Source organism: Dermacentor andersoni, chromosome 1 (assembly GCF_023375885.2).
Source record: "Dermacentor andersoni chromosome 1, qqDerAnde1_hic_scaffold, whole genome shotgun sequence".
NCBI classification, from domain to species: domain Eukaryota; kingdom Metazoa; phylum Arthropoda; class Arachnida; order Ixodida; family Ixodidae; genus Dermacentor; species Dermacentor andersoni.
The window spans coordinates 205,127,051-205,154,877 of NC_092814.1; the positions used below are offsets into that span (position 1 = coordinate 205,127,051).

Below are 27,827 nucleotides of genomic sequence, written 5' to 3' on the forward strand. Positions count from 1 at the left end.
GCGTATAATAAAGATTTTTGCGTGGCCTCGGAACGTTTTCGAGCACTTTCGGCACGTTTACGACCTCCTTCTGCCAACTCTTCTTTGCTGAGGATCCATTTTTGCGTCATTCTTAAGCTTCCGTTGCATGCCGCGGCGATTTTCGACCAACCACCGCGAGTTAAATAAGGGAATGCGGACCAATCGCAGACGCCCGCACCACCCTCTTCATCCGGTTATCGAATTTCTGTGCAGTGACTCGACCCCATAAATCCCTCTGCCCTTGAGCGTGCTCCCCGCCTCTTGTCAGCCAATTAGATAAGACAAGCCGCTCAGTGCAGGCAATGTTATTCGTTTTCCAAGCAAACAAAAGTTACCTCCTATGAACGAGAGGAGAATTTGATTGGGTTCAGACAACCCTGCGGGTGACCGCCCGATGCTTGCGTCGGCGGTTACGCAAATTTGACGCCAGGAGATTGGAATAAAAACATGTTGGAATAGTTTTACGTTATAGGGCCCATGATTGTGTTATTACGGAAGCATAATCTCTCAACCTAGCTCGACTTAATATTCTGCTTTAGTCTTCCTTTAACCTTTCCATTTCTGTAATTCAGGAAAGCAATCAATGTGTCAGCCTGTCTTGTATAAGTGTGACATCGGACTTAACCACAGAGCATTTGTTGCGCATTCGATTGTTACTAAACCTCTGTTAGATGACATTGTCTACCTGATGACATCCGCATTGAAGGTATTCCTTGCGTTATCGAATATTTCGTTGTCATTTGGGAGACGCACTGTAAACTAATGTTTTGTCGCTCCTGTTTGGAATTGAAGGCTGTCACAGATTTTAGGAAACACTAGGATAAAAGTTGCAAGATGATCACACCAGTGATACAGGGGCCGAATTCACAAAGCTTTCCTTTCGTAAGTTCTCTTTGTCATTGGCCGGTTACCTACACTAATAATATCTCCAGAGTCGGGATCGGCTGAAACTTCCTGACACAGGTCCAGGTTATGTCTTATTATGCAAGATATTGCATAGATAGATGTATTTGGTCAGAAGGCCAGAATGATAGTAAAAAAAAAGGGGGGGGGGTACAAACGCTGGCTCTGTCTGTGAAAGCTTCATACAAAGTATCAGGTACACACATTCGAGAGCGGTACCGCTCTTTTTGCGATTTTTTTAATGATTTGCTCGGCACTCAGAAACTTTCAATCGACGTAGAGACCAGGGGCCCTATAACGTAAAACTATTCCAAAGTGTTTTTATTCCAATCTCCTGGCGTCAAATTTGCGTAACCGCCGACACAAGCATGGGGCGTTTACCCGCAGGGTTGTCTGAACAGACAAATCAAACGCTCACATCGTTCATAGGAGGTCACTTTTGTTTGCTTGAAAAACGAATAACATTGCCTACGCTGAGCAGCTTGTCTTATCTAATTGGCTGACAAGAGGCGAGGATCACGCTCAAGTGGAGAGGGATTTGATGGGGCCGAGCCACTGCACTGAACATCGATAACCGGACGAAGAGGGTGGTGCCGGCGTCCGGGATTAGTCAGCTTTCCCTTATTTAATTCGTGGTGGCTGGTCGAAAATCGCGGCGGCATGCAACGGAAGCTTAAGAATTACGCTCAAATGGATCCTCCACAAAGAAGAGTTGGCAGAACGAGGTCGTAAACGTGCCGAAAGTGCTCGAAAACGTTACGCGGCCACGCAAAAAGATGTATTATACGCGAAAAAACCCGCGCTTTCCGGCAAGTGCGAGTAGACAGTGCCTGTGCTTTTGGAACGGGGCAGCCTGCGGCTATTCAGAAGAAAACTCAGTTTTGTTCGGCATATAAATGCTTATTTAACGCGTACACGTCACTTTGACGCGGTGAGATTTTTCGGTTTTATTACGTCGCGTGACAGGCAGGTGTAGTGGGTGCCACCCGAAAGCTTTTGGCCAATAGCCGAGGGCTAATGGCGAAAAGGCGTCGAATCAGAAATAACCTTCTTGCTTTCGTTCGGTCAAATCATGCATAATCAGTGTGCATACGTCATATCAGATGGGGAGCTATCGGCTTTTCTTGACGTCCCGTGACAGCCAGGCGAAGGGGGGTGGGGGTCCAAAACGTTTTTAACCAATCGCGTAAGGCTGATTGCAGAATTGGAATAGAAACGTTTGTAATAGTTTTACGTTATAGCGCCCCAGAGTTTCTGATGCACGATTAAAATGTTTTGTGCCTATTGTGTTGTAGTTCCCAAATCAGGCAATAAATGACAAAGAGAATTGGACTAGGCGAGAGACGCTGATAGAAACAAATCTTGGCAGCATGTGTCTGACGGCTGCAAAAGAGCCAGAGTGCTTCTGCCAGCGTGCGCTCCCGTCCTATTCAGATGCTGTGCAAAAAGAAGGGGTTTTCACACTTCCTTTGAAGTACTCATCGAAAGAATAATGACAGATCATGACAGTCAGGTCAAGAATATCACTTGACATAAACTGGTTCTCGTGAATACTGACTCAGAAAAGTATGGGTTGCACAACGCCGGCAGCAAACTTGGCTACGGCATGCCGACAGATGGCAAGTCCTCGTAGTTTCAACTCTTATACGCCACTCCGGCGTCTACAGTGGATCACTGCATAGTATTTGTTATGAAGAATGTTCTCCACGGCAACTATGAAATAAACGGTGCTTTGAGGCTGTGTGAGGCGTTTTGGAAACAGGCGTCTAGCGCACGTGACTAGGGTGTCCCGATGCGTGAGCGAGCGCTTAGCGCGCTCATACAGGCACCTTGGTCACATGCGCTTAAGTATCAGCAACCGCCATTGTTACTAAAACAAAAAAAAAATATATGGCTTCTTACATCGACGCCGTTGCCAACGAACCCAGTGATGAAGCTGGCCGGTTGACCAGCCTCGCGTTGATGTATCTGCGCTCTCTCCCATCACTCTACCCTCATGTACGTTGCTGTACCAACATACACCGGCTCCAACAAAACACAGTTAAGATACTAACGTTGAATTCAAAGGTGAAAACCCTGGAAATACAAAAAGCAAGAGAAAAGACGGGCCGTCATATTAAGGGGCCGGCCGCACATAGAAGAAAAAGAAACAGATACACGGAATGCAAACGAAGGTAACTTCGAAGACACGCTGTGCGCATTGTGCACAAGAAGTTTGCCTAAATTCCCAGCAGTACATGCGAAAAGCACGCATGGGTTTACCTATGTGCGACGTTATTATTATTATTATTATTATTATTTGCGCATTACCATTACGCATTTTCTTCTGTGGCCCAAGTATTGTAGATATAGAGGTATGGCGGTCTATGTGGTTAAGCCTCTCAAGCAAGTTGTATCGCGGCAGGTCAAGTACCATGCAGTCCACAAGAAGGACGTCCTCAGCAGCATCTCATGCGTGGCAGTCGGAGCTGTTATAATACGTCCTGTTTCTAATACGCCGTAAAACGAGACGTTCATAGGCCCTATGCAGTCGCAGAAGCCACACGACAACCTCCAGCTTGCGGTCAATTTGCTGGTTCATCGAAATGCAAAGCAAATGTTCTGTTCGGTATACAGGGTCCTCAGAGTTAAACTAACCGCAATTTTAATTAAAACCGCGCTATACTACCAACGCAAAATCTTCTCGCACCGACAGTTTATGCGCTTTGGCCGTTACACTTTCTGTAAGAAATTGGAGTCGTGAAACGGATTATTACCAGAGAACATCCACATTAACTGTTTCCTATGACGGTTTTAATATATGTTTATATTTGAAACATTAAGACAAGCGCACTTGAAGACAACATATTGGTTCCCCTGGAACGCTTGTGTTCACAGATATCCAACATCAAATTCAACGCTAATTCAGCTAATTTCGCATTCAATGGCATGTCTATCGGCACGACGTGAAGCCGTGCGGGAACGCCAACATGTGGGAAATGCAAAAAGTCAGTCGTTGCTTGTTTTCGGCAGCCGAGAGCAAGAGTGTATCCGCTCTGAGCTTCGCTCAGCTTGCAAACGATGTGTCACACGCAGTAAGCTCTGTCTCAGTGGGGCTTGACGTAGGCTTGGCGAATGCCATATTAACTGCGTTATTGTAAGATTTGATGGTGAGTATCTCGAAACTGAAGCTCTTCATGAGAATTAAACAAGTGACGTATTCTTCATACACGATTGTCATATATATTTCAAATATAAGATATAGCATAATCGTGATAGCAAAAATTAAGAAGTTTTCTCAATTGTGTGTTTAGTGACTAATTTTTCGCGAAAGTTGTTCCCGCCAAAGCACATAAACCACTTGTGCAAGCAAATTCTGTGTAGGTAGCTTAGCGTTTTTATTAAAATAACAGTTATTTTAACTTTGAAGATATGACGGAGCACGTGTTGTAAGGCACAGACCTCAAGACCATTCAATTTCCGTGCTCTTGGATTTATGTTTAGTGTTATTCAAGTTTCTTAACTTAAGTGAAACCGAAAAAGGCACTTTATATATATTTTGATTCTCGTGGAATGCTATTCACTGAAAGTGTTCGCAAGATTCTTTATGTTTGAAATGGTAGTAGTCATGAGACTGCCAGTTTCTTTGCCTTCAATAAATGTTTTCTTTGCAGGACAGCTCACCCGTCTTCTCACCTCGTTTTCCGTGCTGAAGAATACGAAACATGTAGTCACCATGGATGAAAAAAGTTCAAGCGATGCGTGTTTTACTTTCATGAACGGAGTGCGTTTCCTAAGCATTGCATGGATTATTCTCGGCCACGTTTACGGAGGCATGACAGACGTTCTAGGTGGGTATTCTTTCACATTCTAAGCATCAGTCCAAGAAAACTATATATTCTACAATTCTGCCTCGGCTACCTTTCTAAAACTCGTAAACGGTTTATGTTCATTTCAGGACTGCTAAGCGAAAAGTGTTTAAAGATTGTTGATGTGTAAAGATTAACATACCGATTGTCAACCAAAAGGAAACGAAACAGGTTTGACGTCGTTAACCTACAGATGTTGCTGCTGATATCGTCAAAGTGGAAGCGACCAACAGAAAATGGCGTCATTGTGATTAATGAGAATTATATGTACTACAAGCCAGCAGATAAAATGCCATCATCGAGGCAATCGCACGGACCGGTCTTCGATGCGCCTGCTTTTCTGAGCCACTGCTTAGCAATCCTCCTATTAAGTGCGAATATATGGTTGTGGGCTCGGCTCCCACAGGCAGCAAGTTATCTTTTTGTCCACTTTCATTTCTTATTTCTTCATTATTTTCTATACTTCCATTACAACCACAGCTGATTTCACCCGCCCTTTCTTTGGCTTCATTGCTTGGTCAATGGTGATGATTAACAAAAAACGAGCCCCTCGGTTTTCCTGCTTAATTTGTTCGTTCATAGCGAAGGTCTCGAATCTGGCAGCCTTGATGCCATTACGTAGCATAAGAGGGTCTATTGGCTACGTGCGTGCTCTCCAAACTTCGCTTGTTACGTGACGCCGTCTGGCGAAAAAGGATGCTCTACATCCGCCCGCCATGACACCTTAGAAGCGCTGGCGAACACTCCTAGGGATAGATTTAGTAAACATAAATAATGTAAAAAGTTTTACATGTTCCGACTCTGCAGAAACCAGTATCTGTCCTGTATTTCCTTTCACCACAAAGTCCATAACAAGAGAGACTTGCTCTATAATGAACACCGACTTCCGCTTTTACGCATTCATTTGCTGCTGGAGCTTACGTCGCCCTTGATACTCTGCCAAGTAAAACCGCAGCCCAGTCAACATTGCGAGGCGTTCCTTTCAGCGTAACATTATTTCATCAAGGAATCTGAACTTCTTTCCACATGGGCTGTCAGCTTCCGACGTGCTTCTTGCGGGCGTACAGGTATATCTGATGAGAACGATGATTTAATAAATTGCGCGTACCGATTCATAAAGTTCCATCAAGTGCCGTCTCACGTATTCCCAGTTTAAGCCGAATATGTGCCTATTCATGCCTGATAATCGTGAGTGTAGATGTTCTGACCACAACTTATGCATCATTTTCCAGCGGGAAGGCTAAATATGCTCTTCTTTTTCGACAATTGGGCTTCTACAATTTTACCAGCTGGCTTCCTGTCCGTAGACACATTTATGTTTATCAGGTATGTCGTTCCTGTTCAAGTAAGCTCGATAGTAATCTCTGTAATATAAATCGAACCTTGACTCGTCGCTCCACTTCGACTTTACTGAAATGTCCCTAAATATGTGGTACACTATAAAGAGTTATTCTGAGAAAACAAAGAAAAGAACGGAAAATTTATATTGTTATTACAAAAAAATTATTTGATCGGAAGAAACAGAGATTATCTCATTTAAAAAATTACTTTTTCTGTTTATGGTCCAAAATGGACTTTTTCTTGGCTTTAACAGAATTGATCCCCATATGGTGAAGTGACGAATTTAGCCATTAACGCTGTGAGTGAAATGAGATTTGTTGGCCTCTTATCTCTTATTTGTGTGCACCTTCACATGCCACGCAAGTATAGGCAGACATATCTCGCATTCTCCGAGCCAATTGGTCTTAATTTCTTAATGAGATACAGCTGCCATCAGGGTGAGTGGTGCCGTTCAGATCGTAGCTATATAAACTCGTAGTGTAGACACTTCGATGTGTCGCATGGTGCCGGGGGTCTTGGCGCCAGATATTTCATCAGAGGTGGTCACATCTCATATGTTCCATGTAGCGTGCTTATCTGTACCTGTATGATATGTGCTACAACCGCATCCGAACAGTTCACTCTTTCGTGTTACGTAAGCTGCAGTCATGAGGGGAGTGAAACTTGCTCGCCCATTGGAACAAACAATGGAAAAAAAATGTGTTCTGTAAAATTCCCGAACAAAAACAAACGAATTATTTTGTTAAAACCACATAAACACAAGCCTACAGAAAACAGAAGTACAAAATTATACGTTACGAAAATTATCATACTTTTTCTGTTTTCTTTTAAAAATGTTTAACAGTGTGTGCAGTGTATACATAGCGCGCCTGCTCCAGTGACTTGCTCAGCGCGCACTTAAGTGAGTTTTGTCAGCGACTCCACAACGTAATTTCATAATAAGGTGGCTTGAGCATCCGCTCAAGCGCAATCGTGTTGAGCCGTCGTCCTCAAGCGAGCGCTTCTCACCGGAAGAAAGAAATCGCCGAGAACATTGTTCAAACACGGTGACTCGTTCGTTCTTGAAGTGTCTCTGGCCAAAAGAAGGAGCGACGAGTCGGAACGCGTTTGTGAACATTGTTTCCAGGCCCACTATGCGGCGCGATGCTCAGCTTGATGGAATGCATGCACGAAAAGAATGAAAAAGTCATAGGGTCTATAGAGATTTAAGTTTTGGTTGCCTGATTTGTGCTCGGGAAAAAGAACGAATGAACCTGTCCACTAAGCCGATGACGGTGCAGTGACCGTGATAATGACTCACGCAGCCACGCAGCCTCAGGCAGCTAAAGGCCGATCCACACGACGGACCAAATTGCTCTTTTGGACCGCGGTCCGGGCATCAAGTGATAGGACGTCACCAGTTCGTGCGTACCGCCGTTGGCCCGCGCAAGACCGCGGCCCTCGCGGTCCAACAAATCGCCGAGGCTTTTCCCGCTTCAGTTTTGGCGGCGGACCGCAAGCAAACCGCAGCGATTTTGGCGTAGCCAACGAATGTTGTCCGGCAACAGAGTGTCTTCAGCCAAATCCAATGTAGTTTTCGGCTCAGCAAAAGCCAGTCAAGCCAGTCGTTTCATGTCAGCCGTTCCGCCTACACGTGCGTGCAGCAGATATATTTTTTAAACTCCGTGTCCTCTTGGAGTGACGAGGAGGTTTTTTATTTTGTATCCCTCGTTGAGCAGTTCCCGACTTTGTGGGACTCGAGCCGGAATGATTATGATAACACTCTGGCCGAGAGTGTAGCTGGTTGGTCTGCTCTGCCGTCTGCTATGGCGGTCCGCCGTGTGGATGTGCTCTGCGCCGGACCGGACCGCGGCGGGCCGTGACGTCACATCACGTGACCGATCGGCCCGCAGACTTGGTCCGTCGTGTGGATCGGCCTTAAGCAGGAAACCCGCCGGTCGGGTGAACCAATGTCCAGCGCGCTCGTTTAGACTGTGCGTGATATAGAGCTCTAATCTTCGCTTGCTTAAGCGAAGGTATAGTCGCATCGTGCCCTCGCAACCAAAAACGCCACAGTCATGTGTGCTCGTCAATTCTCAGTAACGCCACTTGAACAAACTTACAGTAGCATTAGTAAATGATCCGCTCAAGTTAAAGCAAAATCGAGTGAAACTAAAAATCAGCATTTTTGCTACTCAGACCGCTAAATACGTAATTGTTCTTTCAGCCGAATACTCGATAGTACAATAGTCGAAGCTGGAAACTCGAAGCACAATATTTGCTTTAACGAGCAACTTTCCAAGTAGCTCCTGCTGCCGAATCACCACCTATACGGGAATTTTACGTCGTCTTTTTACACAATTTCAGCGGGTTTCTTCTGACCAACGCCGTCTTCAATCAGAAAAGACACGCCATGTTCATCGCACCCATTGCAACCGTACGTCGATATATCCGGTACGTGCAAAGCGCCCGTCGTGCTTCTTCCGCTGCATCAAAGCACCAACAGCCTTGTCCGCTGTGTAACATGACCAGAAGGGTCCAAGCTCTATCCTGTTTGATGCTATTTATCAAAACAACGAACGATTTAAGGCATTCAGATGACCTGTCCCGTGGGAGCATGCTCGCGGTCGTGTGTGTGTGCATCCTCTTCTTTGTTTTCTGTGCTTAATGCCTTGAAAAATATGTTTTCCTCCTTTCCAGGATAGCAGGCGTACTATTTCATATTTTAAGAAAGCCAAAGAAAGTTCTCAAGGTTCATTCTGGCTTTGATATAAGCGGTCATAACAAAATTAGGAACAAGGACTTATAGCCAAGCACCAGCCAAACTGTCGGCATAATCTACACAGAACTTGGTTTATGAGGTAATGCTGTAATTAGAAATTCATAGACCAGACAACATCCCATGCGTCCGCCCTTCCAAGCGCCAGAATAGAAGGATATACATCACATTTCAAATAACTGCAGTTGAATAATATTTAATACTTTTAATACGCATGTATTGTAACAAAATATTATTCCTCGAAAAACTTGCTGTTGTCGAAACAACGTTGCTACAAAAGAGACAGCAAATTATTTTCAAAACGAACATTTCAGTGTATTGGTAATTGTACTAGAAAATAGATGTTTCTTAACCTGCTTCAAAAAGCAATGCTTCTAAGTTACTACAATACCATGACAGTCTACCGTAATTACAATAAGTGTGTCTTCACTGACAAAAGCATTCCTCATTTCTCAAGTTTCCTTCAACGTTGAGTACGTTTACAAGCAACCGAATGGAGAAACTCCCGTATGCTTATTGTTACATATTATACCAATTCCGCATATTTAAGAAGAATGTTTGCAGTGTAGTGCCCAAAATTTACTTGGCACAGCTGAAAACATTACTTACCTGTATTAAACAGGAAAAAAACTGTAGAAACGTACCACAAATAATGCATCTTCAGCGATCTGAGAGGGATGTACCAATTCTTTAGAAAAACCATTGAAGCTGCTTTATATATCGGGTAGCCAATCTGCATTTACAACAAACCGTTTCAATGAGGACGTTTGCTTTGGCGCCTAGGAATGCCTGTCACTCATGATAGTGATCGGCGTGACAGCGATACTAAGGTCATTCGAAAGAAACACTCACGTGAGTGATGTGTGCTGATTCGATGGCATTGGCAATGAATTGTGAACAAAACATAGTACTCTCGAAGGAGAGGTGCTGATACAAGTGATGACTGTCCCGAATGATTACCCTGTAGGAGAGCCATGTTTGTTGTGCTGCGCATCATTTTCTGAACGAACGTTCAGCGCAATGACTTCAGCTGAAATATTCGAAATAATTGAACGGGGACGCATGTCCCAATTTCGGGTAACCTATATACAAATTTGTTGGCACGATTTACGCAAAGCAAGTTATTCTTCTTCTTCTGCTATTTATAATATTACCAGTTTTACTCTGTTTGCATACATTGAGAACAATGTGAGGAGTTGCGGCATCGGCCTTCTTTCGCTGAACAAACGCAGCAATCTACGTGCATCGGTAAGGGACTCCTCCCTTGTTTCAATACTGCCAATGATACTGCGCTCCTGACAGCTGCAATCAGTTGTTCTCATTTGCAGGCTTCTTAGGTGACTGGGCGTTAAGTTGCAAACGGTATTGCATACTTTTAGAAAATACCTAAATAACTCTATCTTTGTTCTTATTATTTTTACCCAAGAGGCTCCACGCACACTTTGTATTTCGCTATGTTTAAAAGTGAGAGAATATTCGATAGCCCATTAGATATTTGAAGGTAATTTTTCTCGAATATTCTTATTCGATTCGATTCGGAAATTTGAGCACTCGAACATACCCAGAGATGATGTGTTCAAAAAGTGCATGCATTCTACATTGCTTAATCTTCCTCTCTCTTCTTTTCTTTTCAGGGTTGTATTTCCTGTGGTATTTCTTATAGCGTCCATGCAGCTTCTACCGCTAGCCGTGCAAGGCCCTAACACGAATGAGTACTACCGAGATATCCAGACGATGATTGACACTCACTGGACACATTTTCTGCTTCAGGTGTACAATTTCAAGCACGAGATACGATCGGTAAGAAGCCACTCACTGCAATGGCTATCATCCCTTGGATCTATGAACACCCAGACACGCCTGGAAGAAAATGCTATGCGTGGAAGTGACGTGGCCGCAAAATGTTTCTCCGTGTAGCGGACCAAGTTAGAGTTAAAAAAAAAGTCACAGTTTTGCCCGAAAGGCAAAGCATCGATTGCGATAGCAAATTAGTAGATATCTATACAAAGTAAGGATAGTAGCTTTATCGGCATTCGCTTACTAATTGAATTAACAAGCATGTTGTCAGCGTGCACAGGCAAACATGAACACATCACACTCGATGACCGTTAACACTCGCTGTCAAAACGCTGGAGTGAGGAATCGCGGCAGCAGCAGCAACGAGCGAATTGACCTTTATGCATCTCTAGTTTCAACCCGAACGAAACGTCGAAATCACAGCGCATACGACGCTACCGGCACTACGCGCACTCTGCAAACATCGCAGATCGCTTTGAATATGAGGCCCGCGCGGGCGCGCAGTTTGGCCACGTCGTAGATCGCGTTCAAGATACGGCACCCGCACGGCCGCGCCGTAAGCAGCAGCCGCCGTAAAAGCACGCCCCCCCCCCCCCCCCCCCCCCCCCTCCTCCGTCCCCTCAGCGCCGTGCCTCGCGCATGACAGAAAAGGGCGTTTACTCGTTTATTCCCTCCCAGCGCAATCGTGGCAGATTCATATTAACCGCAAAATCTTCTGAGAGGTTCCGCAATTTTCCTTGTTTCCCATCAACCTCATGTCATGTTATGTAAAGAAAACACATGAAAATAACTGAATTGTGGCTTAAGCTGTCCAAACTGCGCAATGAATTATGAGGGGCGAAATAGTGGACGGCTGCGTATTATATTTAGATTACTGGAAGTTCTTTAAGATGCACACAAAGTACCCAGAACACGGGCGTCTTTGCATTCCACCGCCATCTCAATGCGGCCGGCGGTGCATGGTATCAAATCCGCGACTTTGTGCTCAGCAACGCTGGCCGCCATGGCAGATAACACCAAAATCGCACAAAAATAATTTTCAAAAGGTGCAAATGCGCTTTTTTAAATTGTTACGGTAAGAATTCGTCAGCATGCAATGGTCATCGTAATATGGGTGCCCAGGAAGTCTGACCTAAGCGCAGTGTCTTCTGCAGTTATTCACTGATGGTTTGTTTGTAACTTTTGTGCCACCAAATGTCAGCCCAACACATCTCCAGTTGCATTCGAAGTGCAACAGTGTGTAACTTACCTCCCTCTCCTCGCCTCTTTTCGTTTCCCCTTTTTTTCTGTCCCGAAACAGATAGGATTGATTCACCTATGGTACGTTTCTACGGACTTCCAGCTTTTCCTGGTGTCACTAACCGTCATCCTAATGCTCAGATGGTAAGCATTGAGTGGCAATATGGGTATGAGTTACTTCCTTCAATGCCTATCCATTGTTTGACCTTTGCTCACAGCCCTATCCCTCTTTCTGCCAATTTTTCTTTACCCTAGTGCCTTGTTGTCAGCTAGAGGAATATGGCTCTAGCCGAGCTATCTGACCTTTCTTGAATCATTCGCTCCTTCCCTGTTTCTCTGCGCCAATCATTTTCTGGAAACACGGCCCATCGCAAGCACATTGTTGCGTACGCCACTTGAAGGGTTTAGCAGTGACTTTGATCTGCTTTTTCCGAACGCAGGTCCAAATTGTGGTGTGGCGTGGCATTTCTTGTGCTGTCAGTTCTGAGCTGTGTCGTCTCCGCACTGCAAATTCACAAGACGGAGCTGACTCCGTTTATCATCGCAATGACTGAGGACTTCAGGTAAAGTTTTAAAAGGAATGACCGAAGATTTTGGGCAGAGGGATCGTAACGGGGCAGAAAAGCTATAGAGGAAATGTTGAAATTATTTAGATCTGTGAAGTGGTGTAAATTGGACATATATTTCGCCAGACGGCATATATGTTTAAACAACGCTGATTCGTTCCATATATATAATAATTGTGTTTTATTAAACAATATATTGTATAATAATATATAATAATTGTAAAAAATATTTTTCGCGTCATTGCCGCATTTTTTCGCCATCGATGCACTCAACGAAGGCTTGTCTAATTCGATAAGGCTCTCTAGTCTACGTTTTCTACTTGTATGATTTCTCAGAAAGGTTATCAGATCATGGAGAATCAAAGGCGCTTCCAGGATCTCTGTCACGACCAACAGTCACCTAACATGCGCCTAACAGTGGCTAAACAGTCAGGACTAATACGCGTGAAATGTAGCAACCACAGGTTTTGAAATGGCACTGACATGAGCATTATTTTCTTAACACGATGATTGTCATATTACGGATTCGAAGCAGGTTACATATTAGTTCGTTGACTATTGAACAGCGTCCGGCTTACTTGCAAGAGATTGCATAAGACGGCTGTCCGTCAGCCCGCATGGTGTGCCTTATTAGTCGTACGCTAAGCATGAGCTGGTACGAATTTATTCAATCCAAATGTTATAAAGCTTCTAAAGGACCGCATAGGAAGTGTATACATGGTCTTTTTGATAATAGTTGCAGATGCAGTTCTGCAGGGAAATTCTCTCTTCCGTTAGTCGCCATCTTACGTACGTGTGATAGCGCTGTAGCTAAATTTTGATTCTGAGAATTCCGCCCAGCCTAGCAAGTACATACATGTATGACGCTCATGAAATTTGTGAACCGAGATTCAGAGGCAGGAGGTGTTCTGGAATCCATGAGTGTGCGAATGCAGCACTCCTTGAAACCGTTGAAACTTTGTAGCCTACTAATGTAGCTTGAGGCGGCCAGTTTATATATACAATGGCGTCTGTTAGACGGGATATGCTTGCAGCATCACCCGTGAACCATAACTGTGCGGCATCGATATCCCTATGGAGTCACAACGACGACAGACAGTTCGATAACAGCCAGTCATTGCGATTAGTCGCTTCGTAAGTTATTTCATTCATTCATTCATTCCTTCATTCATTCATTCATTCATTCATTCATTATTTTTGTCGTATTCCGGTGGCTGGTTGTTTCGCATCTTACCCTCCAGCTTGTCTCTTCTTCATGCAATAGGCTTATTATTGCCGTCGGGCATGATTCCGCTTTGCGAACTTTGAATCTGGCGCTGAGCTTCATGCACGACTGCCATAGCTTCTTAGCGGCAGCTGCTGTCTCTTTGCTCCTGGCCATCTCGGCAGCAACTTCCGCTGCTCTTTCATACTCGCAATCATTCACGTGACCTTAGTAGCCATCGAATTATCATGTACGCCCTGGCAAACCTGCTTCTCGACGACCTTCTTCAGCGTTTTACAGCGAAGCTGTTTATGGCTCATTTTCAGCGGATCGATGTCTGTAAACCAAAAACCCTGGGCTATAATTCTGAAGATAGTGCCATACCGGGCCGATCTGAGGCGGAGGTGAAGCAGGCTTCAAGCACTCCACCAACTTGCAAGAACAACTTTAATATCTTGGGTCCAAATACAATCTGTATCAGATATTCAGCTGATAAGAACAGATCCTACCATGGAGGAAGAAAAATTGAGGAGGGGCCCTGACGTCACTCTTTAAGAAGCTAAGTGAAGCCGGAAGTTGGCCCAACTCAGCCATCATGTCGGTCCAGTTCTCCTCTCCTGTTTACATTTCTCACAAAACCACGCCGAACAGCGCGCAACCGGGCTGCTCGGACGCACCCTCCGCAGCAATACTAACCAAAAAGGATCTAATCGCGATGTCTCATCGCATTACCGTTGCTGAAGTCATGCTGAAAGAAGTTCATAATGAACTTTGAAAATTGGGCCGTGAGGTTGAATCGACTACTTTTACCGGCTTTTACGAAAATAAACATGCTCTATCAGGCCAGTCAACTGAACTGTTCTCATCAATCGCAGATACGGGCCGCTGCCCAGTTCCTGCGTGTTTTTTTAAAAAAGGTCACCGTGATCGCTGCCTTCTACTTGCTTTTCTCTGCTTGGACTTCCTAGGGCTCTCAGTCGGAATTGCGAGCTAGACGTCTGGCGATACAAAAAAAAAAAAAAAATGTGCGCATTCTCAATCCACTGCAAGAATGCACCGGAGACACGTATCCATTTGGAGTTTATGAGCACAAACTCATATTCTCGCGGTGGCTTGAGGAATCGTCGTGCTTTATTGAACAAATTTCGCGTGGCCGCGCATCACTACGACAGCGCGCCGGCGAGGAGGCAGAACGTCATTTCTGACTCCGAGTTTAGATCCATTGACTGCGGCCTGAGGTGCCTTCTTCCCACGATAAGTGAAGCTTCACGGAATCAAAATTTTGTGATAGCCGGCGCACGGTGCAGAGCAGTACGCGCGTAGAACCAGCCTACGTGCGACCATGAAACAGCCGTTCGATGCATTCGCAGGCGTACGTTCTGTGGAGCCTTGCTCACTCTTGCAGCACATCCGCGCTAACCTTCACTTCACTGCGCTTTACGCGCACACAGATGAGATACGCCTGCGGTAAGGAGGATTAATTCCTTAATAAGTCAAAGTAGCCACTTCTTTCCCATCTTCCCAGATGAAGCGTCGACTGGCCGGTGTACAGTGCCTAGGCCACCAAAACGCACATATTCTGCCTAGCGCTCTATCAGCAGGTGCATTGTGGCACGCCTGTGCAGGTATATATGAACCTCGAGCGCGCGTTGCTTAAAAGACTTCGTGCTATCGCGAGTACTGCGAGAAAGAAGCAACAGTTGAGCAACATATGTTTTAATATGTACAAAAGCAAGTTGTTACTGAACACGAAAGTTCTAAACCCAGGACTATGCATTCTTTCATAACGTACGTTCTACGTGCCGCAACTTCACCATGCGCTGTGAAAAGCAGGAATGACTGACCTGCAAGGCGTTCATTGTACAGATTCTGAAACGCATGGATTTCGGCCTGCCATGGTACATTAGCATGATTCCGCCGAAGAGGGCAATATTTCCCGCGGATATTCCTTCGTGCGTGGTCATTGCCATGACGCGGTACATTGCGTACAGCGTTGCATGCGCGTTCATTTCACGAGCTTTAGTTCCACCTTCCCACAGCAACATACGGAAGAGCACGGTCCAGATAACCCAGTGCAACAAAACACGGAGACTAACGCAAACCTGCCCACGCGGCGCCTTTGCCACAACAGGTGGGATTGCCCAGAACCATAACAAAGCCGTCATTGTGGTCAGAAAGCATGGCCGCTACAACAAGAGAAAGAAAAAAAAAAGGCATAAAGAGGACAGCCTATCACGTCACTACTTCCATACTTTTCTCCTAGCGCGCGGAGGGGGTAGGGCCTCTCCTCAGTCTTTTCCTTCCTCGATGGATCCTACACTTTGAGCCGCGTCCATGTCTACGTTCTCACCACCCTTTCTTTGTCGGCGTTCTAAGCGCTTGCGTACCTCCTTTCGTTCCGCTCTCACGTGGTGACGGTCCCGTCGTCCATGCGAATCTATATAAAAATCACGGTACAAGAGTCGGTACCTATGTTCAAAATGCTGTGTCAGCTCTGTGTCGTATGCTAAACAGCTTCGCTGGTCATCCAGCTTCACAGAGTAGAATGGCTAATAATTTTTTTTTATGCCAGAGTGCCAAACACGCACTTAGGCTTTACAATATATTACCTACATGCAAGCCAACGAAACCAAAAAGAAAGAAATAATTACACTACACAAATTACAAACTTGCTCGTCCCTTCCGATAATAACATACCCACAAGCAAAAAGTAAAACTACCGTTCTGATTAGGTACTTACAGTTGACAAACGGCAATGTATTGCTGGCGGTAATTGCACACACACACACTTATCTCGACACATCAACATCAAGGTTGCGGTGATCGTTCTTTCCGTGAAAGGCCCGCGAGTAGGAGGTCATGCATGAAGCAGCCGCCAGCACTTAAGTGATGGCTCAGTGCTCAGCCGTTCCCGTACAGTTATTATGGTCTGTCACTAGCTAGTCGGTTCTGATAGCGCTCGTGAGCAAATTTTTTGAAAAACTTCATTAACCCCTCCACGGATGGTGGCTGTGTACATCAGGTTATTCGCAAGATTTGGAGGCACGAAACGTTGTAGATAAGACCAATAAATGATACCGCACTTTCTATCCTAATCACGCCTAAAAATGAGTGCTGTGAAGTCACTGCGCAGTATTTAAGTGTGCTCGGAAACGCTGCTCTGCTCACAGTTTCGGAAGACGGCTGAGACCGGTAATTCGAAGCAACACTCGTGAACATGCATGTTAGTCATATAAAGACGCACTTTGTCATCATGGTTTCAATCTTTGAATTAGGGGTGAACGCTACGTCACACTTAACACGTCAGCAGATTTGTTTTCCAAGCTGTCAAAGCTTATCGCTGTAACTGGCCGCTGCATAGTAGGCAATCAAATGTTGTAGCACGTCTGGTGTAGGCCTCAATTGTGAAGCGCTGAAGTGTATTGGAATCGGCCTTAAAACCAACCTGACCCTAGATATAGCCATCTGGCACTTCGCCAAGCAAAATATACGACGAAAATCTTAGTGAACTCTACTGTTCTTGGAATTGCAATTATTGGTGGAGTAGGTTTCTGATACGTCCCATAATAGGTTGAAAGAATAGAATGAATGCTTTGCTGAACAAACTGAAAATATTAAGTGCGGTGACTGGGGCTATCATTGGTTGTGTATTCTTAGTTTTCTTACGGCAACTCTGTTTTAGGACACAAAACACAGAACAGGACACAGGCGGAAGAAGCGCGAACTAAGAACGCTGCAGGCGTGTATATGCGTCGAAGAGACAATAACGAAAGGACAAGAAGCACGTAGCGGATACTATATATATATATATATATATATATATATATATATATATATATATATATATATATATATATATATATATATATGTTGAAACAAGTTAGTTGAAAGTATCCGCGACGTGCTTCTTGTCCTTTCTTTTGTCCTTGTCTCTTAGACGCATTTACACGCCTGCCATGCTGAACCAACTGGCCCAATTAATTGTGTTGACCAACCAACAATGGTTTTATTTCGAACAGTTAGCGTCGCATATAAATATGAATCAGTGTATGCCACATTTTATAAATGTGGCATAGATGCATATAGAGGTTTTTTTTTTGAGTTGCACCAAATTTTTAAACTTAGAAAAATATAAATCACGGTAATGTGATGTTCACCATTCGGGTGTACGGATTGGCGGCCTCTACATACAGAGCAATTTCCGCAATTACGGGCTTAATTAGCAAAGTTGCGGTTATTAATTTTCTATTTATCAACAATAGGTGGTTGTAGCTAATTGGTACTTTGGGGTCCCTCCTCGACACTACCTGTCCCAACGATTGAATTTTGAATAGCGGATTTTATTTGGGAGCTACGCTAACAATTAGGTTCCCTTGGCATGCTCCTTGAAACCGAAACTGGCTGGAAAAAGGGCGTATGTGTAGTCGATGTGACCGCCCCCCCCCCCCCCCCTTTCGTCACGCCTCCGAGGTCACCACCGGTCCGGCCCCGCGCGCAGCTTGCGTTATCTCTTTGGTGTCTGCGGCGTGGGCCTGGCGCTTCAATGCAGGCTTCAATTCCGTTGGGCGCCGCTTGTCCACTTCAATCGACGAATGGCCGTTTCAGGAGCCCAACGGAATGATGAAGTAATTTTGGCGGCCTACCGGCATTGAAGCACTAGGCCAACGCAGATAACGCAAGCTGCTCGCGGAGCCGGACCGGTGGTGACCTCGGAGACGTGACGAAAGGTGGGGGGATCACATCGACCACACATACACTCTTTTTCCAGCCAGTTTCGGTTTCAAGGAGCATGCCAAGGGGAACTAATTGTTCGCGTAGCTCCCACGTGAAATCCGATATTCAAACTTTAATCATTGTGATAGGTAGTGTCGAGGACGGGCCCCAAAGTACTCATTTGCTGTAGCCACCTTTTGTTGATAATTGGAAAGTTAATTACCGTAACTTCGCTAATTGAGCATGTAATTGCGGAAATTGCTCTGTATCTAGAGGCTGCCTATCCGTACATTCTAATGGTAACCATATCGTTACTGTGTTCTACATTTTTCTCAGTTTCAAAATTTGGTGCAGCTAAAGAAAAATACCCTGTATAGACCGTGTCGCAGTTAACGTTAGCCAAGCTGTTAAAGAAAAGAAGGATTGAAAAAACATAGTTCAAGGTACAATTTCAGAATAAAAGACACGGACCTACGCACAGAGAGGCACACAGTGAGCCTGTCCGTGCCTTTTATTCTGGTGTCCGTGTCTTATTTTTTGCGCCTAAAACCATTTCTAAAGCCATGTACCAACTAGCCCGACAGCAGACGTTACTAAAGCATAATATGGCAGTGCACATGTGATAGTGTGTGTGCAAAGGAAGTGCTATTGGGCGGTTGCGAGCAGTGGAAGCATCCAAACGTATAATATATTTGTGTCTAGAAACTGTTTCCATTTTCTTTTTTTTTTTTGCATTTTCTCACCCGAGACCCGTCTGGCTCTGTTTTCTTGTTTTTCACAGCACGGCGAGAAAAATAATGAACCTTTACTACGTGCAGCCGTTTTACCACGCGGTATGCTTCTTCGCTGGATGCATTACTTGGTTGCTGAAGGACAGTTTCAATCGCACTCCATTCTCAAAGGTAACGAAGCGTGTTTTTTCCTCCTATTCCCGCGCAACATTATGACTCGTGTAGATTCGTGATGGCGGCGATCCGTGAAAATCTACTAAAAATAATGTGGCATCTGTAGGCTAAACAGGGCTTAAGAACCCAATGCATCAAAACAAGCTTTCAATTTGCGCTTTTGTATTTGCAGCATATGTTGTTTCCTTTTGAACGACAAAACAGGTCTTCGTAAATCACTGAACAACTTGATAAATGTCCGTCTTAACTATAGATGAACTCGGCCAAACACAAAATGTTCTTACGAAAGAAAATTTTGGGGATTCAGCTCCAGTGACTAAGCTACGCGACTACATTTTCTTTGTGAACAAGCTCATGCAAACAACACCAAGCTTGCTATTGTTGTTGTACGATAACCATGGATATCGAATATCAATTTTCTGGCACATATGAGGGAATGTTCTCAACTGCATGCATTCCACTGTTCTCTAAAACCTTGCGAAATGACACGGGAGTCTGAATGTGTTAATCGAAAGTGCAAAAGTCAGTGGCGGCAGTGGCATCTACGCTAATCGATGCTCATGTCCTGGAAGGAAACGCGCAATAGAGAAAAGATGAAGAAAATAACAGCAGTAAAAAGACGTTGTTTTACCCAATGTTCGAATGAAAAAGTGACCACCAGCGGAATTTTAAACACCTACAAACGCGTATTGTTTCTGCCAGCATCAATTTCAGTAAACAATCCCTACGGTGCTCCAGCAGTCTGCGCAATACTGTCCCGAACATCACTCCATAATCCGCTACATGAGCTGGAAACACTGTCCAAATAAACAAAGATGGCTACCACACCAAGACTTCGAGGACACGCATTGTACGACACGCAGTGTTCGAGGTAGGGCCCGAACTTGGCAACACACCACACACCTGCCGCCCGTAGAAATTCTCAAACCCGGTAAAACGCGAGAAGTGAATAACAACCAATAGGACCAAGTTGAGCTTCCTCCAACAGGTTTCGAAAATTTAGCGGCGTATTTCTTTTTGCAAAATCAGTTATATTACTATAAACGCATGACTTGGAAACAAATTGGCGCACTTGTAATGGAGCTTAGCTGTGTGCACATTGTCGAAAGGAAACTAGCGGCGCTGTGCGCGGGCCGAACGCTCCAAAGCTTGAACGAGCGCTGTTCGCGGTTGCTGCTAAATTTCTTGCGAGCTAATAACTGATCGCGTTGAATGCGGAAGCAGCCTCTCTGCTTGTACCACCAAAATAAAGCCTGCTGCGAAAGCGATATCGTTTCGCGCCATAACATGAGTCATGATCAACTTCAGGCCTTCCGAGACAGTTATAGCATTCCTGCTACCGTGCCTGCAGACAACAGTGCATTGACGAGAATATTCCTGCTGCTTAAAGGTCTAGCAGCACTAATGCTTTGGAACAAAACTATAAACGAGCAAAACCAAGCGAAGCTTAAGCGTATATCACTATAAGTTACTAAAGCGCCTGCCTGAACAAAGTGCACTCCGCGATTTGAAACGCCAGCAAGATATTTAAAAATAAAAAAGAGCGAAATGGTCTACTCGCCGGGAATAAAGTCGACCGAAGTGAAGTGTTTTGAAGAAACCGGTATAGTATCAGTCACCTTTTCCCTATGCGGAAGTTTCTTATGCAAATCGCTGTTCGATGCGTCGTCTGCCTTTTTCTAGTAACCACGAAACCATACATTGCTGCTGTGTTTCTACCGCGACAACACGCATAGAAGCACATAACAAAAGGATTTTCGCCTCCGTCTTCTTTCATTTTCGGGCTTGTGCCCGGCAGCATCACGATGTTTTGAGAACTACGAGGCGTCCAGCGCGTGCCATGATAGGAGACCCTCTTTCGTTTCAAACCTGAACCCGGATCGGCTGTTTCACGGCGCGGTCGTTAGGGGGTGAGCATTTACTAGGAGTTGCGAATAGCGTTCATGTACTAGATACACGCGTCTGCTCCTTAGCCATTAAACCCTTCTATCACCCGTCACCCACAGCGTTCTTCCGATACAACCACGTTGTTTTCTGCAAGTCGAAACCTCCACCTGTGCTTTTTCCGTCAGGGACACCGTTATTTTTTATATCTCTATGCCTGCTCTCCTGCGTGAGACAAATAACTTTGTACAATAACACAGAAAAAAGTTTTAGTAAGTACAAAAATACTGGTATAGAACCAATCTCCCGACGACTGTCAATGGTAATGTGATTAGCATTCAAGCAATGTAGCAATGAAACCGTATTGCTCAAGACACCTTTATTTACAATCTGTTTTGGGGAAATAGTGTAGGAATGTTCATCGCAGTAGTAGGCGCATGCGCCGCAGCGTGTACACCTTCGGATGCCACATTTCACTAAACACGGCCTCGCAATTGGAACCATTTTCATCCCGCGGGGACTGCACAATCAGGGTTCAGCATCAACAAATTAGGATTCAGAAACTACGCCGTGATTGCATCGCGGCCTATGTGAGGCGTAAAACTTTTTTCCTTATAAACTGCGAGTAGAGTAACTGGTTGTACGTATAGTCGTGATTGACGTTATAGCGGGGCCAACGTGTAGCTGTTGTATTTTGTGACCTTGGGAACCTTCGGATGGCACAAAGAAAGCTTAAAGAAAAAAAAGAACACAGCCTCCCAACCGCAGTGAGTTTTGTCCCCCTGCGTACTATATATAATTGAGGTTCAACGCACCTAGGCTCCTTTTTTAGCATTAAAACATCAATTTTCTTTGTCACTAGACTGCACGTTATAACTTTTTATGAGTAAATTGCTGGCGTATGACGCGACTCACGTGCCAAGCGTCCCGAAGCGCTGGTTTGCACGATTGAAGCTGGTAAGGGTGTTATGTGGCATCTACAGGTGGGTGACGATAGTCTAATAAGTGACCACGTCAGTCAAGTGTGCTGCATACGTGTATTCATGGTTTTATTTGGTGTATTGTCAAAGCCGGCAATAAAAGGAAAAGAAAGTCTGTAGCCTAATGAGCAGAGCATCGGGCTAAGGGAGCCTGGTTCAAAACCAACCGATGGCCATGTATTTTTTTCTTTTTAAGCCGGCCATGCGATATGGGTCAGGCAGCAGCCCACCAGTGGCTAAGATTGAAAATCGCAATAAAATTCTGGCTACCAGCAAATGCATCATTGAGCTGATTAGAGATTTCTGCCTTGAGGCTTTGAGACGCTGCCTTGCTTCGTATTTCTGCCTCACATTTGTTTCCTTGGAATTCCTGGACACTTTTCTATGCGTTCGTGCCTTATAGTATTCTGTTTTGTCTTTGTTTCCATGTGCAGGCAGCAACCGCACTCTGCTGGCTCATGAGTATAGGTTGTGGTATCACGTGCGTCTTCATCAAGTTCCCGTGGTACGGCGCAAGAGAGCCTACAAGCGAAGTGGGAAAACTGGCCACAGCATTCTTCGATAGAATACTCTGGTCCCTCTGTTTGTCCTGGATTACTTTGACATGTTCTACAGGGCGTGGAGGTAAGAACTTGTTTTAAACATTCAATCAACTTTCTGCGGGATGCTGCAGCATTTTTGACGTGTGGTGTCTGGCCTCCTTGGTAATGTGACCTGCTTTAATATGGCTGAGACTCGAAGATTCTCATAGCTTTTTTATTTATATTTCATGAATCGGCAAGAATACTGTTTATCTTTAATAATGGCAATGTGAAAGAGAGAGTAATGGGTATTCTCACGACCTACTGCTCCCTTCATTCTAAATAATTAATTAACCAACAAATTAACCAATCAATTAATTAATTTTTCTATTTATTGATTTATTCATTCATTCATTCATTCATTTTAGTTTATTCTAATTACCCTCAAGACAGAAGGCGAAACAGAAGAAAGTGGGTAAGAACATGACAAAAAACTGACAATAAAACCACAGCAAAACGGCAATTTTAGGAAATGTGAAGTCAGCAGTTATATCGGCAATGGCCGTGCCACAGTGTATGCTGTCTTCAATCGCGACAGTCGCTCTGGAATGGTGATAACATTTTTTTGAAGTCCAGCAATAAAGAACTCCGTACCGGCTCTACTACTACTGCAAAATTCCTACTTTGTGTCCATGATCAATGTGGGGTGAAACCTAGGCTAAAGGGGGAATGAAATTCGCATGCAGAAAACTATTGTGAAAGCCTTCCGTCTGAAACACAGCAAACACTGCGCCTACCAAGGGCAAAAAGCGGAAGAAGTTGCAAAGATGTTTTACCGACGTAATGCGGCTGTATGTTTTCTTTTTTTTAATGAGGCACTCGACTTTATCCTGAATACGTTCAAGTGGCTGAGCAAGCGCTTCGGAACGCGGAGCCCATATAAAGTACTGTACGAAGTTAGCTTTATTGATGTAAGAGTGGAAGGGAAGTTTCGTCAAATATTACCTGTGATGCGGTTAGCACTGTGAACTACGTTGCAGATATGTAAAGACCAGGAAAGTATCGATGTAACCAGGAAGGCCCAAGTATATGTAAGAAGTTAGAGCTTCCAGGACAGTATTATTAGGGCTGCAGAGGAGGAAGTTTTGGATGCATAAAGCCGACTTAGATGGCTTTGCTTTGATTAAGCATGTGTCATACCACTTAGAAACAGCGTCAGTGACATCTTGCAGAGTTTTAGTGCCCTTATCACAACAAATTTCGCAAATAATGACGCAATCAACTACAAACCGGTAAATGTTCGAAGAAATTTCGTGAAATGAACGAATAATAAAAAGAAATAGAAGGAGGTCTAAAACACATAATGGGGGAGCACTAGGTTTGACAGGGCTAAGTGGGATAAAGTTGTTTGGTGCAACGAACTGAGACTGTTTCACCCAGAAGTACTAAAGCCATAAAAACAGGCCAGGATCCAGGTTCACTTTATTAGGCCTAAAGAAAGAGTAATTTATCACATAATTTGTTAAGGCTTTGGAAAACTCAAAGAAGGCCTGTCATGAAAAGAAATGAATTGAGTTTCGCATGACAAGTCCTTCTGAATATTACGATGAGCTTGCAGGAAAATTTTGTGTTCTAAATACTTTACTAAGTATATAAAATGAAAATGTGTTCTGGTATTTAGCAGGGAATGCTGGTAGGGAAATAGGGCTGCAATTCAGAGACAGTCCTTGTTGCTGTCCCTTGTGAAGTGTGACTACCATCCCGACATTTCATTCTGCAGAGAGCTCGTAGTGTCCAGTGCTTGCTGAGGTATTTTGGAAGAATGAGACACGTATAAAAAGCAATGATTTTTAAAACTTCACGTTAGCTTAGTTATCTTCAGTCCTTTTATCGCATTTTCTACCCCAAGTAGCAACGGCAATGAAATCCATAAGAAGGTAACTAAGAAGGTAAAAACGTTGAAGTGCAGGATAAGGGGCAAGACCCCAATTTTTATAGAGTAAGGATCTAAGCATACGAGTACATTCGTGCTCACGTATCACTGATTGATTAACGAGATCGAATGATTTTTGTAGGGTTGGATAACGCATTAAAGCTTTTGTGTATCAATATTTGACATTTCAGGTAAAATACGCTCCTGAAGTATACCTTCAGCAAATCTCTGTCTCTATATAAGGTTTGTCCGTGCTCTCATAAGCTTGACCCCTAGAAATTATTGCACCTTTCCTCGCACTACTGTACGGATGTTTCTTCCGGTTGGTAGCCTCCGTGCACCATGAAGTACACATTTAACTGGTGCTGAAACAGACAGACAGACAGACAGACAGACAGACAGACAGACACAGACAGACAGACAGACAGACAGACAGACAGACAATTTGTCAGAAGTTTCAGCGAGCAGATAGAGAAATTTCAAGGTTTCTTGAAATCAATATTTCCTGTTGCGGTGGTTAAGTTCAAGTAGCGATGAAAGTAACAGCGTTGCATCAGTCTAAATAGTTCATGATGTACATGCTTTTGCAGGAATAATGGAGTCTTTCTTGAGCTGGAAGGGTTTTGGTCCATTGAGCAAGTTAGCCTTTGCAGTTTACCTGGTGCACATGCCTCTCTACGATCTCATGAATCATCTCTGCAGGGAGCGCACATACTTCTCCCACTTCAGCCTGGTAAGTTAGGAGGACCTGCACTTGAAGAATGGGACAGGGACTTCAGAAAATCCTTAGACGTTTTCAACAAGCTGCCTGCCAAGGACAAACGTAAATACTTACGAGTAGTGCAACTGTGAAAGATAGCGTGACTAATGGTAATGAACTTATAGAGTTAGTTATCAAACCATGGTGCCAACCTTCCACTTCTATATTAGCTGCGTATCTTTGCTACATATGGTTGTTATTTTTCACTTTCCGATACTCACTCTTTTGTTCGTGTATTGTTTTCGAGGTTAACCTCGATGATGTCTTGCCGTATTTTCTCGGGCACAACTTCCTTTTTCTGCGCTGATCCCTTTCCTTTGTAGCTCATTGCATGACACCGAACTTTTCGCCCCTGCTGAGTCCGCGGCCAAACCCTCTCAGACCTTCCTTTTGTATTATGACACGCTGTGTTCGTCACCTTTAACGTACCTTCAATGTGGGCGTTAAAAATATATTTCCTCCTTACTGCGCACATTCAAATCGCGTTCGTTCTGATCGTTCTGGTTTCAACTACTTTCAACTTGTGCATTTCCCCCTCAGCCTATGTTATATTATATTATAGAGGCACCATTGATTTTTTTTTCCACGCAGGTGACGCAGTTCTTCGGCGTTTTCCTCTGGAGCTACTTCCTCGGTTACCTGCTGTATATCTCATGCGAAGCACCACTGGGCCACCTCGATAGGCTCTTGTTCAGCGGGCGCAGAAAACCATGCCATAGTATCGAATGCAAACAGATGGACAACGCAGATACGCAAGACAAAAGGCGCAACTTGTTTTTGATGCCGAGCGATGGTATCTACCGCAGAAATGAGGAGCATTTGAAAGTTATAAGACCGAAATAATCAGATGATGAGGTGGCTTGAGGGAAATCGCAGAGTTCGGAATTGCCGAACCTGAAGGGGGGAGCAGGGGGGGAGGTATTGCATGCCATGCAGCTAAAGGTTTAGTGAATGGTGCCTACAACCATCTCGTCATAGGTATGCAATTACGTTCGTTCAAACTAATAATGCTGGCATTCCATCAGGAAAAGGGTAACTTCCTTTTTATACTATAAGTTCGCTCGTTATTAAACTGAGTTGTAAAAGAGAGCGCAATTCGATAAATATTGCGCCATCGGTGACTTTGTCAAGCAACGTCGATGATCTCATAAACCTGCAGCATATCGAGAGACATCATTGCTTATTTCATGCGAAAACAGGCTAATATTATATTGGGTCAATTTTCTTGTCAGTTACGAATGCCTCATCCATAAATATTCCCAATTTTTTTTTCTTTGATGCTCCTCATTTTCTTTGGCACTACAAATCAGGGCTATGAGGCTTGCTCAGTAAACATGACAGGGAAACGGGCCGGGGGCAAGAGAAGTGGTAGAGGAGCTCGTGATGAGAAACTTGTTGGTCGAGCCACAGTGTCCAGAATGCCTGAGAACACAGTTATTCGGGAGTGGTAGTGCAGTATTAGCTCCCGCGAAAAGTAATCGCACACCCTCCTACCCATGCTGCACTGAACGACACGAGATGAGAGTAGCGGTCGCATCATTCATATCAGAATGCATAATTACCAACACCGCATGTACCCAGCAAGAGAAAGAGTTTCGTCATAGTACTGGCGCCTCTTTGCACCAACTTCAGATGACTGTTGATATAATATATTGAAGTGCGTCCGCTCACAAAATACATGGGTTGTGCGTTAAGCTGCCTTGGCTCAGAAAGCAAACAGCATATATATTTTTTAAATTTCCGACGCTATATATGGAGCTCCCTCGACGCCTTCATAACATTCACATGTTGAAACGATTCGTGGTGAAATGGTTTGCATAGTTAGTACAGATCGGCTACAAGTTTCACATGGAAGCGGGGGCCAGAAGAGGGGGGGGGGTAGCAATTATTTAACTGACGCCTTAATTTTCGAGCCTTTCACTTGATTTTCGAGCCTTTCGAGATCTTCGGCGACGCACATCAGGGCGGTTCGGAGAGCCGTGGCGACCGGTGGGGTAGCTTTGATGCCACGTGAACATCCTTTGCCAAAGACGAAACCTTGCCAAAAGTGATAAAAAAATATACCTGCACGAAAACTTGACTTTTCGATGGCGGGAAAGTAATTTCGCTGCTCGTGCGCAAGTGCGCCGCCCCAAGTTCCGCATAAGTTTCCTGGTCTGGAAGGTGGCGAGCTATTAAACGTGGTATACACCATTCTTTAGCAACTATGTTGCGTAAATATACGCGCGACGCCATGTCTTCCAAAAACAGAATAGTGTAAAGTTGTGCGTAGATATGTGATTATCTTTGTAATATAATGTATCTTTGTATCTAATATAACGTAATATCTTTGTAATAATAAACGTTGCTTTGTAATTACGCTGTGCTTAAACTCGCTTTTGTGCTGTCACGGAGGGCGCGCACCTCGCGCATACGCTCAAGCCGAGTTCCTTGAATAAACGTTCTTTCCTTGTT

General features: G+C 44.3%; 1 protein-coding gene and 1 pseudogene across 1 annotated transcript; one reads left to right on the forward strand and one right to left on the reverse strand.

Moving 5' to 3' along the window:
• Positions 1-4,595: 4,595 nt before the first annotated feature.
• Positions 4,596-27,827, forward strand: LOC126546941 (nose resistant to fluoxetine protein 6-like). The gene is made up of 10 exons (XM_050194659.3): positions 4,596-4,754; positions 6,005-6,098; positions 8,460-8,546; positions 10,506-10,671; positions 11,969-12,051; positions 12,348-12,470; positions 19,172-19,292; positions 22,594-22,783; positions 25,204-25,346; positions 25,965-27,827. The coding sequence occupies exons 1-10, from the start codon at positions 4,640-4,642 to the stop codon at positions 26,214-26,216; spliced, it is 1,374 nt and encodes a 457-aa protein (XP_050050616.3). The 5' UTR covers positions 4,596-4,639; the 3' UTR covers positions 26,217-27,827.
• LOC140215567 (U2 spliceosomal RNA) lies at positions 14,026-14,203 on the reverse strand (annotated as a pseudogene).